At 37.0% G+C, this 12264-nt stretch overlaps 2 protein-coding genes across 3 annotated transcripts in view; one reads left to right on the plus strand and one right to left on the minus strand.

Annotated features, from left to right (window-relative positions):
- HTR2B (5-hydroxytryptamine receptor 2B) overlaps positions 1-8273 on the minus strand; it is an 18349-nt gene extending 10076 nt beyond the window's left edge. Inside the window, exons 1-2 of one of the 2 annotated variants that reach the window (XM_027769345.1) lie at positions 8160-8273; positions 6594-6840 (exon numbers count right to left, since the gene is read on the minus strand). In XM_027769345.1, the coding sequence (XP_027625146.1) occupies positions 6594-6840; positions 8160-8189 (277 nt within the window). In that variant the 5' untranslated portion in view covers positions 8190-8273. Of the gene's footprint in view, positions 1-6593; positions 7281-8159 lie in introns of those variants that run through there. The other variant, XM_006171119.3, reaches the window with a different exon arrangement.
- The window catches only part of PSMD1 (proteasome 26S subunit, non-ATPase 1), a 143730-nt gene that overhangs the window by 62693 nt on the left and 68773 nt on the right, over positions 1-12264 (plus strand). The window lies entirely within an intron of this gene.

Genomic DNA, 12264 nt, shown 5'->3' on the forward strand with positions numbered 1-12264 from the left:
GAGGGAAAGCGAGAATGTGAGCCACCAGGTCCAGGACTCAAACCACAATTGGCCATGTGGAAGTCCAGCACCCCTAACCACCACACCACTTGCTGGTCTCGGTGGCATTCTTAATAAGAGTATTAAAATATTTATTCAGGGACCAGCAGGTGGTGAGGTGATTAAGGCACTGGACACTCCCACATGGTTGACCATGATTCAAGTTCTGGACCTGGTGGCTTGCTTTCTCACTTTCTCTTCCACTTTTTCCTCTTTCTCCCTCTCTCTCTCTGATCAAATTAAAATAAAATGAATGAATAAATAAAATTAAATAATTTTTAAAAATTTATTCTTAGAGACAAAAATGACAAAATCAGTATGAATATCTATTCAAAAGGAGAAATTATTGTTTGGTATTTGATTCTATGTTCAGAAGCTTCTTAAAAGGGAATTAAAGCATCAGGAAGAAGGAGTCATTTGTTCTTTTAAGTAAATTACTGTAAATAAGCTTTGGTTGCTTCACTTGCTGAATTGGAGAGGGGAAAGAATGGAGGTGGTAAATTACAGATTCAGTGAACTACAAGGGACTTCTGGGATACTACTGGCTTTGCAGAAGAGTAAATTCAGATACAATTAAGTGTTTGAATATGGGGTGGGAGGGGAGGTATTTATTTATCGAGAGCTGAACATTAAGCAAGTTCTTTAGAACCTTTCTACTCAGTGTACACTTTTTCAGATTAGTGGACGAGGATTAGCATCACCCGGCAATTTACTAGGAAGGCCGGCTCTTGGGTCTTAGCCCAGACCTGCTGTATCAGCCTCTGCAGTTAAACAAGATCACCAGGTGATTTGTATGAATGCTGTTTGAAAAGCAGCACTTTGGGAAAACTTTCTTTCTTTTTTTAAGAGATTTTTGCTCTAGGGCACTTGTGCTCACCTTAGACACAGAGAGACAGAAAGTGAGAAATCACCCCGTAAGGGAGATGGCCACACTGCAATCCCTTCTCCGATCTCCTTTCAGGATTTTGGGCATGCATGCACATGTGCACACCAAGGTTTGCTGGTATAGGATAGTCACTCAGAATGCTTCATAGAAAGGAACTTATGGGAAGACACTCAAAGAAAAGCACATTTAATTATAGGGCAGAGAAAACTGTACTTAGAATCTCACCAGTTTTCTCCTCTCAGTCATAGCATTCACGTTTTCTGTAAATTTGAAAAAGAACCTGGGACAAAGGCAGCAGTGTACTCTCCCACCTAAAGCTAAAAGCAAACTAAGTCTAAGGACAGTGAACAGAACCACAAATGATTGAGAGGATTTTGCCACGGAAACTACTTGAAGTGAGGCTACATTCTAAATGGACCTGAAGTTCTAGATTTCAGACTGAGGAGCGACATGGGAAATACTCAGAGTTAGAATTGTAACCAGAGATACTAATCATAGTTAAGAATTTAAAAGACGTAATTATAGTATCTTAGGGTTCCTTTCTTTAAGTGCTTCCCCTGTGTGTTTTTAAATGGTTTGCTAATATTTCAAATGTCCATTTAGCTCTTCCAATTTTGGATTATACTTTTAAAAATAAAGACTTGGAAAATTCTAGTAATAAATCTAGTAGCCATGAGCAAGAAGCCGCAAGGGAACTCTTATAGAAAAAGAACATGGTTTGGGAATTCAGCTCTGACCCTCATACTTTGAATTGTGAGCTGAAAGGGAAAGCATTTTAGTGTTGAATTAATTAACCCTTATAAAGCTCTGTTCACTTCACTTTTCAATAGAATGAATTTATTTATAAACTCCAATTTTGATGCAGAAAAGTGGAAATTAAAACTATTACAGAGGCCTAGCTCTTCTGACATAGCATTAAGGCAAATGCCTTGCAAGGCTGGAAGCCATATGGCCGGCCAACTGTGGGTTCAGATATGGGGCTCAAACACCTAGGGTCCTGAGGAGCCAGGGAGCCCCCGAAAGAGGATCACAGCATGAGGAGACCCTGTGTTTTTGTTTGCTTTTAAGGATTATTCATTTAATTTTATTTTTTATTACTGTTATTAGATTCGATCAGAGAGAGAGAAAGTGAGAAAGCAAGCCACCTGGTCCAGGACTTGAACCATGGTTGGCCATGCAGGAGTCCAGCACCTTAACCACCACACCACCACCTGCCAGCCCTGGTGTTGTGGTTTTTTGTAATCACTATGCCACCCTGCTTCCTCGGTTTTTTAGATTTTTTACTTTGTAAAAAGAAGAATCTTTAAATTACTCTGCTCCCCAATTTCTCAATCAGGTAGAATGCCATTGCACTGTATAAATGAATAACTGACTTTTTTCTTTTGCTGGTATATATCTGTGCCATCTGGTTAGACTGACCTCTCAAATAAACCACATAATTTAATTTGCAATAAACATGTGGGGGGGTACCATTCAGCCATTTTACACACCCTTTTCCAGCTATACCCGGACACTGTTTCAACTAACAGATCATGAGGCATGAATTAACACTTGTTATAAATAAACCAGCAATGCCCAAATACTGTGTTCTTTTTCCCTCTACATTTTAAATCATTCATTTAATGAAAGAAGGAAAAGTCTAGAGAAGTTCTGAAATGATAAACATCCTATTCTTTATTGACATGAGATGTTGTTTTCTTCCTGCTCAAGTATTTTAAGCATAGCCATTTCAAGCCTTTTGTTATAAGCTACTGATTTATGATCGTGGATTTTTAGGAATTAATGGGCAAGACAATAAAGATCGAGTCTAATGCGTCCAGATAGGAAGAAATGGCAAAGCAGTGGCAGAAAAGTTGTGTAGCATAACTCATTTGAAAGGCAGTATTGTGCCAGAATTGTCATAATCTGGTAAAACAGAAATTCAACCAGTGTATCGTTAAACAATGTACAAACCAGTGGTTGAATAAAATATCACTCAGTGTAAGGGCTCATGGACCAGTTTTTAAGTTTACTGTTCTCTTTTTTAAAACTCATTTTTAAAATAATACTAGCTAGTGTAAAGTTTCTATGTTACTTTCATTAAATTTCCTTGAAATAGCTAAAATTGCTCATAGTGGTAATTAATCTTTTAGGATTACCAAACCAGGGGCACATTTGTTTGAATAATCTTTATTTATTTATTTATTTATTTGGAGAGGTTTTTCCTATAGGGCATGTGCACTCACCAGACAGAGACAGACAGAAAGCAAGAAATCACCCCTCAGGGGGGATGGCCATGCCGCAATCCCTTCTCCATTCTCCTCTCGGGATCTTGGGCATGCATGCGCATGTGCCCGGTGTGAGTTTTAAGCCACCGGGTCTGGAATGCAAACCACAGTCGGCTACATGGGAGTCCAGCGACATATCCATTACACTAACTGCTGGTCCCAATAATCTTTGCAAAATTTGAAGATTATCCTTGTGATAAGAGAAAAATATATGAAAAATCAACTCTCTTTAAAGGTATCAGAAATTCTAATAAATGTGCTAGTTAGAAAGTGTTAGTAGTTGGGAACCAGCAGTTAGCGTAATGGCTATGTCACTGAACTCCCACGTAGTCGACTGTGGTTCGTGTCCCGGACCCAGTGGCTTAAAACTCACACCGGGCACGTGTGCGTGCGTGCCCAAGATCCCGAGAGGAGAATGGAGGAGAAGGGATTGCGGCATGGCCATCCCCCCTGGGGGTTGATGTCTCGCTTTCTGTCTCTCTGTCTGTCACTGTCTGTCTGGCGAGCGCACGCACCCTATAGCGAAAAAAACCTCTCCAAAAAAAAAAAAAAAGAAAGAAAGCGTTAGTAGTTATTTCAGCATGTGAAAGGCTGTAAACAAAATCTTAGTATTTGAAGTCAGGTCATCTTTTGTAGTATGTCACTTACCAATTTATGAATGCAGCCTTTGAAGCTTTTTAGAGGACAGTGTACACGTTCTCATACATTTTCTTATAAACTTGTGTTTTTAATAATGAACTGATGCAATTATATTTTAAATAGTAGTTAAGCAGGGACCAGCAGTTAGTGTAATGGCTATGTCACTGGACTCCCATGTAGTCGACCTCAGTTCGGGTCCCAGACCCAGTGGATTAAACTCATGCTGGGCGTGTGTGCGTGCATGCCCAAGATCCCGAGAGGAGAATGGAGAAGGGATTATGGCATGGCCATCCCCACTGGGGAGTGATTTCTCACTTTCTGTCTCTTTGTCTCTCTGTCTTTCTGGCGAGTGCATGTGACCTATAGCAAAAACCTCTTTAAAAAAAAAAAAAGTAGTTCCCAGGTTAGTTCATTTTTAAAAAATGCTAACCAGCCCAGCCACACTGACTCAAGAAAGAAAGTGGCTCTGCAAGATGACGGGGCGATAGGGGATGCCTAGGTTCATTCCTGGCCTAATCTAAACAGGCCTGACACAGCAGTGCACACCTGTGGTCCTAGCTAGCCAGAGGCTAGGGCAGGGGATTGCAACATAGCAAGACCCTGTCAAAAAAAGTCCCGTCCCACCCCCCACCCCCCACCCCCATTTTTAACCACCTTAATCCTGCTTATGCTTCATTACTGATAATAAAAAATGTTTGGGACTATGAAAGATTTTCTTTTGTAGTTAAAAAATTAACATTTAAAGCAAAAAATATCTTTAAAGTGTATAATTATTAAGACATGGATAAGACACTTCACATATTTTATGCTAACATATCAATATATTGGGTTTTTCTTTTACCTTTTATTGCTAAGAATATTTTGGGCACCAGTATTTTAAATATAAATTTAAAATTTCCAGCTTCTATATATGTACTGTTTCCTTATAGAATGCATGGAATTATCTCTGTGATCTGTTTTCGTATTTTGTCAGCTCACTTTTATACTGTAGAATTCTGTCTTGAGACTCCTTAACTGGTTAGCCGATAATTAATACTTTCCATAGTACTTTGCATGTAGTAGATGATTGATATTTATGGACTTAAGGATTTTAGAGTTAAAATTCACTTCTGCATAACTCATTCATTTTCATTATTCAGTATAACAGTTAAATTTTATGAATAAGCATTTTGAAGTTATCTGTATGCTTAGCAAAGCACAGTTCAAAGAGTATGAGTTTATACTTAAAGCTATTATGTGCATAGAGATGAAAGCTTAAATTATATGACTGTACAGTCTTTACCAAATGTGGGTATATATTCCTATGTAATATTTATTTACATTATTTCTTTTAAACTTTATAAAAATGAAATGTTTCGATTTTCCAGTAAAGAATGACTTCTTAGTTATTTTCTAATTACCTGTATCATTTGATTATTGAATTAACAATTACAATAGGGAGAGGGGGTTGGGTAGAAAGATAATATTAATGATTAGCAAGTCTGATTAAAGCAGTAGAACCTTACTTATTACTGCTTATCCTGCTATAGAATTTTTTTATTCTCTTTAAAGCCTGTATAAATGTTGATGTAGTGTGGCAAATTTAAGCCATCATCAAGCTTAAACCCATCATCGTCTGGTTATATTTGAGGAAATGAGTACTTAATTTTAGATATCTTTTTAAATAAAAATGTAGCTTTTTTCTATAGTAGTTGGAATAGCAATATTTCTTCACCTTGTATATTCTAGGTTAATAAATTTTACTTCTATGACTTAACAATATTTTTATCATCACCATATAACTCTTAAGAAGTATATGTGCCACAAATAATCATTTTTAAGCAATTTATGAATGGAATACCAGTTAATACCAAGCATTAAATAGTTTTATGAATGGAATACCAATTAATACCAAGCATTAAATAGTTAAATATCTCTGAACGCTGATTTCAAGGGTCTAGAAGCCCTTATAATTTATCAACTTCTGTTTACCCGCATTTTAAAACTAGATTAGATATGCATAAATCAGAAGCTACTCTTTTTTTACTGTAACAAATTAACATTTCAATATTAAACTACTTTTTTATTATTATAATTAAAGTTTTGGTCAACTTACTTTATTAACTCAGAGGGCTATCAAAAACAGATATCATAAAAATAGAACAGATGGGTCATCTCTTGGGACACTCTGAGTCAAACCACTTTCTTGATCAGGTAAATATAAATTTTTCTTAACATGACACATGGAGGAATTGTGTTCAACTTAAGGTACACAAGCTATAAAGAGAGATAACAAGAATTTTTAGAAAACTACCAATTTTAAATTGTGGTTTAGTGATTTAAGTTGAGACTTAATGATTGTTTATCAATTCAAAGACCTTCTTACTATTATATTACACAGCACATACCTTTCCCAGAGGTGTCGTAGTTATTGCTTTGTTAAGGAAGAAAAAGATTGATAGAAGAACTAAGGTAATAGGGTTATTTACATTGTTTTTAAGAAACATGTAGAATCCATGAATATTGTTAATTTGAATGACTTAAACCATTTGAATAAATGGCTGAGAAGGGAGGAAAAAATGCTTCTAATAAATTAATATTTCCCATCCAAAAGTGATTATCAACCACAGAAAATGGTGAAAAATAAGGGACTATTTACTGACTCTTTAAAGTTTAAGTCTGTTTTTTATTTTGAGGAAAACAAGGATTAAACTAGTGTCTCGTTCCCTACTAGTATATCAGAATTCTGTGGTTTGATGGCAAGAACAAAGTGAAATACTTACCAAACATTATTGTCAGGAGGGCAGTCGGCATCACGAACAATCCAACCAGCAAATCAGCCACCGCCAGGGACATTAGAAAGTAATTGGTAGCGTATTGTAGCTTTTTCTCCAGTGAAACAGCCAAAATAACAAGGATGTTTCCACCAATTGTGGGTATTATCACCATGAGTATCAGAAGAGCTGCCCAGTGCAATTTATTTCCCTGTTCCTCTACAGTCTGTTTCATTTCCTCTGGTATTGATTCTGTCTGTAATCCAGACCAGTTAGAAGAGATTAAATGATCAAACGTGCTCTGCAAAATCTCGCTTTGTTCAGACATTCTATAAGAGCCATTCACCGTTTTTCTGTGATTTGATCCAATTCCGGGCAGTGGTCAGTGGCTAGGCTGGTCATCTGCTTTTTTAAAGGCATTGTACCCACGCCAAATGCTCAAAGCCAAAGTGGACTCTTTGCTTTAAAAAAAAAAAAAATTCCAGTTCTCTGAAATGAGAGGGTACACATCTGTCCATGTTTGTAGGTAAGACCTTCAGGTATTTTGTGTTTTCCGAAGGCTCAGATTTTATTAAATAGAAGACTTGGTGAGAGGAACCAATAGCTATGAAAAATAAGCTACTTATTAGTTTCTCTTTCTCTCTCTTTGTTTTTTACTGTAGTTATAAACTTGTATTTGAACTTGAATGCCATAGAGTTCCCCCTAGATGCAAAACATGTAGATTGTATTATTTCCAAAAAGCAGTTAAGAAAAAAAACTTGATTTTAATAGCCTCTTCCTTCTCGATTGGTTCGTTTGACATTTGTGACAATGTAGCCCATTTCCACCAAAATATTATATTTCTGATCTGCTCCAATTAATGAAACAAGAAATAAATTAATTTTTTTTCAGTGGTTATAATAAAAAGCTAGCTGTTTCCTGACCCTTGAGTGTTTTTTTACCTTTACTTTAGAATAGCACAGAAGAATAGAGAAGTCATAGTATAAATAGTTATAAACAGAACTTTCAGTACACGATGGCCACCCACCTAGAAACACTCCATGCTCAACTGAAAGTCTAAATAAATAATTTACTAGATAGATAACCTTGTATGTCACTAGTTTTGCCTCATTAGCTTTATTGTAATATTGATTTGATGATACAAATGCCATTTTTATAAAGCATTTTAGAATTACTTTAGTTTGAGAGAAGGAAAAAAATAGATATTACTAGGATCCAAACAATATTTTAATACTTTCATCTTTAATAGCATGTTTCTGCAACAAATGTTTTCTAAGTTTGATTGCTAAATTTTCCAGATTCAAACTAGAACTTGTTTAAGTAGTGATATTTTTCCTTAACTTTCTCAGTTCCTGATGGGAAGGAAGGGGGCCTACAAGGAAGATTAAACTATGTGTTCATGAAGTTTACAAACCCCATATTAAAAATCCCTCCCGTTGGCATTCCATTTTGAATTTTAAAGCAGTGAGTAGAAATGAAAGATTTTGGTAGCAGAGTTCTTGAAAGTTAAAACAAAACTAAGCTCAATTAAAAACCTTTAGGTTAACTTAACATGTATTCATTTAAATACTTACCCTTCTTTGGCTTGATATTCTTCCCAGCATGTTACCTTATTTGTTGAGTAGACCTTCTTGCTGCTGTGACTGAAATCCTCCTCCCATTGACTTATTCTGACCCTCCAGCACTGGCGTTTGAAAGCAGTGAAATGAATGTGTTGTATAGCTGTAAGCATGCCAAGGAGGTTATTTCCTCTTTGATACATTCATTTCTAGAGAGTAGCAGCATTCATTGTAATTCATAAAACGGTCAGTTAAGTGTGTTGGACCAGTTCATGACCTTTATTCAAGTAATATTTTGGGGGAATGTAATACTGTCATTTTGCTTTAAAATAATTTGTGTTTGGGATTAAGTCTGGGATGTTTTTCCCACTTGAGAAAAAAATAAGATATAATCTAGAGATTCTAGAGTTTTCATTCTGTGAAGATTCTGCCCTGTTAGTTTATACTAGTTTCCACAGTTCTTATATATCTAGCAGGGAAACAAGATTCTTACCCAGCATTTTTGCCTTTGCTGTGGAACACAATTAATTTGATCTGGTTGCAGCCTTATATAGAAGAGCTCAGAAAGGTCTGAATCCTACATGTATACATAGGATTTAGCAGAACCTTTTCACTGCTCGTTTTTAAACGGATGGCCTCTAGTTTAGGAGTTGGTTCACTGTCAGTGTTTTGAGGGGATTTTTTGCACAGATTTTACATTGGGGAAAGTGTATATAAAATGTAGTGAAAACATTTCTGTCTTATTGCACAAAATTGGTTTGTCAGTCTTAAGTAATACGACTACATCAGTATTCTTATTCTCAAAGTTTCTCTCTTTTTTCCTTTAAATTTGCTAGAGGACATGCAGGGAAAGTGAGAAAGCATCTCCCATGGGGGATGGTCACGTCATATTCCCTTAACCATCCCTCCTTTCAGGATTTTGAGCACACGGGTACATGCAGTAGGCTGTGTGCGATCTAACCGCTTTAACCACCAAACCACTGGCTGGCCCATGGTTTCCTTTTTAAAAGAGCACTCATTTTTTAATGATTTAATTACTTCTAGGTCACGGATGGGTTTGTGCCCTTCCCCTTTTTTTCCAAATTAGTAATTCTTAGCTTGTATTGGAAGTTACTGGAAAATATTTAGTTCATTTCCATTCTATCAAGCACTTCAGGTCTTATTCAGTAGTTGCTGCTTTTTTTAAACAAAAAAATTAATACTTTAGAAAACATACTTGCTGAAAATTTTAGATGAAAACAAATGAATTAATACTCAAGAGCAGTCAGATGGATTTTAGAGTGTCCCAGAATTTTTATTCAGGACTATGAGAATATTTTAAAATGCTGCTTTGTTGTTAATCTCAGTTCGACACCTGTACTTATTGTTTTAATAAGGTCTTGAAGACCTTATTAAAGGTCTTCAAAACAAATAATGTCAGATTAAAAATACCAGCACCATTACAATCAACGAAAAGACTTGCATGAAATAAGCCTTTGTTGGTTTATACTATAGATAAAATTTTAAAAAATACTCATTGATGATTTTTTTTAAATGTCAACCATTTTATTTATCTTTTTTATTATGTTTTGCCAGTATTTGCCTTGGTATTCACATCTATGCATTTTTTTTCCCCTTCAACCAGAAGTTGGTAAAATTGGGCCAGCCCATGGCATGACCAATCCCACATGGCCAACTGTGTGGTTCAAATCCCAGACCAAGCAGCTTGAAAAACAGGCTATGCACATGTGCATGCATGTCCAAAATCCCAAAAGGAGAATGGAGGAGAAGGGATTTAGATGTGACCACCTGCTATTGGGGGGTCCCCCGCCCCACTCTCCTGTTTGTGTGTGTGTGTGTGTTTCTGTCTTTCTCTGGCAAGAACATGCATCCTTTGGCTTGATATTTTTTTTTTAAAGTAGTGAAGATTGATATTTAGATTTTTTTTTTAATTTTATTTATTTGTTCTATGAGAAAGTCTAGTGACATAGCCATTGTGCCAACTGCTGGTCCCAATTTTTTTTTCTTTCCAATTACTCTTCTAGTTTCCATCACCTGTTGAAGAAAGCTCCTAAAACTGTTTCCAGCCTATTGGCTGTGACTCTATGGTCATGAAGTGATATAAGCAACATACCTAAGGGTTAGGAGATCTCAGACAAATTTTTTTCTTCTTTTTCTTTTTTACCATAGGGTGTGTGCACTTGCCAGAGAGATACAGAGGAAAAGAAAGTGAGAAATCCCCCCCCCCCCAGGGAGGGTGGCCATGCCACAATTCCTTCTCTTCCTCTTTTTCCTCCTCCTCCTGGTATGCAGGCACACGTGCCCAGCACAATTTTCAAACTTCCAAGTCCAGGACTCAAACTGCAGTCAGCCATATTGGGAGTCCAGCCCCTTAACTACTGTGCCGCCTGCTGGCCCCAGACAGACCTACTTAATTTCTTGGAGCTCAGTTTGTTTGTGTAGAAGACAGTAGTATAACCTACTTTGTATACTTAACAGCAGCATTTGATCCAGTGGATCATTTTTCTCTTCCTCTTACTTCACTTACTGTTTCTTTGTAGTGTGCTTTGCTGGTTCCATTTTATTTCTTCAACTTCTTACTATTAAGGCTCTTTGGGAAGCATTTTTGGATCTCTTTTCCCCTCTGTCTGTCACTATCAATGTACTGGGACTCCCAAGTTTGTATCTTTAGGCCAGACCTCTTCTTCATGCTCCAGATTCATGTTCAGTTACCTACTTAATATTTCTCTTAGACGTCTAAAAGCATCTCAAATTCAGAATGTCCTTAAAAAAACCTCTATTCTTTCCCTCTAGATCTGCTCTTAGTTTCTTTTTATATCCTTTGAGTTGCTTTAGCTCGTATCCTGTGTTTCATTCACCAGAAAATTCTGTTGGTTCTACCTTCAAAATATATACCAAATTCAAACTCTTGACCCACTTTCATTACTTCTACTTTGTCCAAGTCACCATCATTTCTTGCCTGGACTTCTGAAGTAGCCTATAAGCCAGACTTTATTTTCTCTTTCTTTGTTTTCTTTTGTATTTTTTTTTTTTTAGAGAGGTTTTTGCTATAGGGCGCGTGCGCTCGCCAGACAGACAGAGACAGAGAGACAGAAAGCAGGAAATCACCTCCCAGGGGGTTGGCCACGCCACAGTTCCTTCTCCTCCATTCTCCTCTCAGGATCTGGGGCACGCATGCACATGTGCCCGGCGTGAGTTTAAGCCACTGGGTCCGGGACTCGAACCACAGTCAACTACATGGGAGTCCAGCGACATAGCCATTACACTAACTGCTGGTCCCTCTTTTGTATGTCTTTCTTTTGCTGGAAGGCATGTGTGCTGGCTAGAGAGAGAGAGAAAGAGGGAGAAAGCACCCCTCATGGGCAATGGCCACACCACAGTCTTTTTTTTCCATTTATCCCTCTATTTAGAATTTTGGACAATGTCCGCCTGTCATGTTTTTCAAGCTGCTTGGTCCAGGACTCAAACCCATACAGTTGGTCATCTGAGACCCAGCCACTTTCACCACCATGCCACAGCTAGACTGTCCTGTATTTTCAATATAGCAACCAAAATCATACACTTTTTAAAAAGTCAGATCATACTATTCTTTTGCTTAGAATCCTCTGATGTCTCTTCATTTCATTCATAGTAAAAAACCAGTTTCTATGATGGCTGTAAAGCCTTCCATAATTTGACCTTCCATTGCCTTTCTGACTTGTCTTCAACTGCTACTCCCCTAAAAATATAAGTACTGCTTCTATGTTTCTAAGTTCAGTTAAGACAATAAAATAGTTACAATTTTTCTTGATTTGTTCTATAGTGGCATATAATAATATTGCCTTTCTTACTGTGCTCAAACCAATGGCTTCCTTGTTGCTCCTCAGACATACCAGGCGTAGTTCCACTATAGGGCTTTTACCTGAATTGTTTTGGCTACCTAGTACATTTCTCCAGATAAGTCACTTGGCTCACTTTCTCACTGCCTTCCTGTTTTTGCTCAAAAAATTACCTTCTTAGTGAAGCCTACCCCGACTTAACCTTATTAATACTGCAGTAGACCTCCTCTCCCACATGTTTACCTTGATTTACTTTTTTTCTTCTCCTTAGTATTGTATCTTTTTTTTTTTTTTTTTTTTTT

The sequence above is a fragment of the Tupaia chinensis genome, unplaced genomic scaffold, assembly GCF_000334495.1.
Source record: "Tupaia chinensis unplaced genomic scaffold, TupChi_1.0 Scaffold149383_1, whole genome shotgun sequence".
NCBI lineage: Eukaryota > Metazoa > Chordata > Mammalia > Scandentia > Tupaiidae > Tupaia > Tupaia belangeri.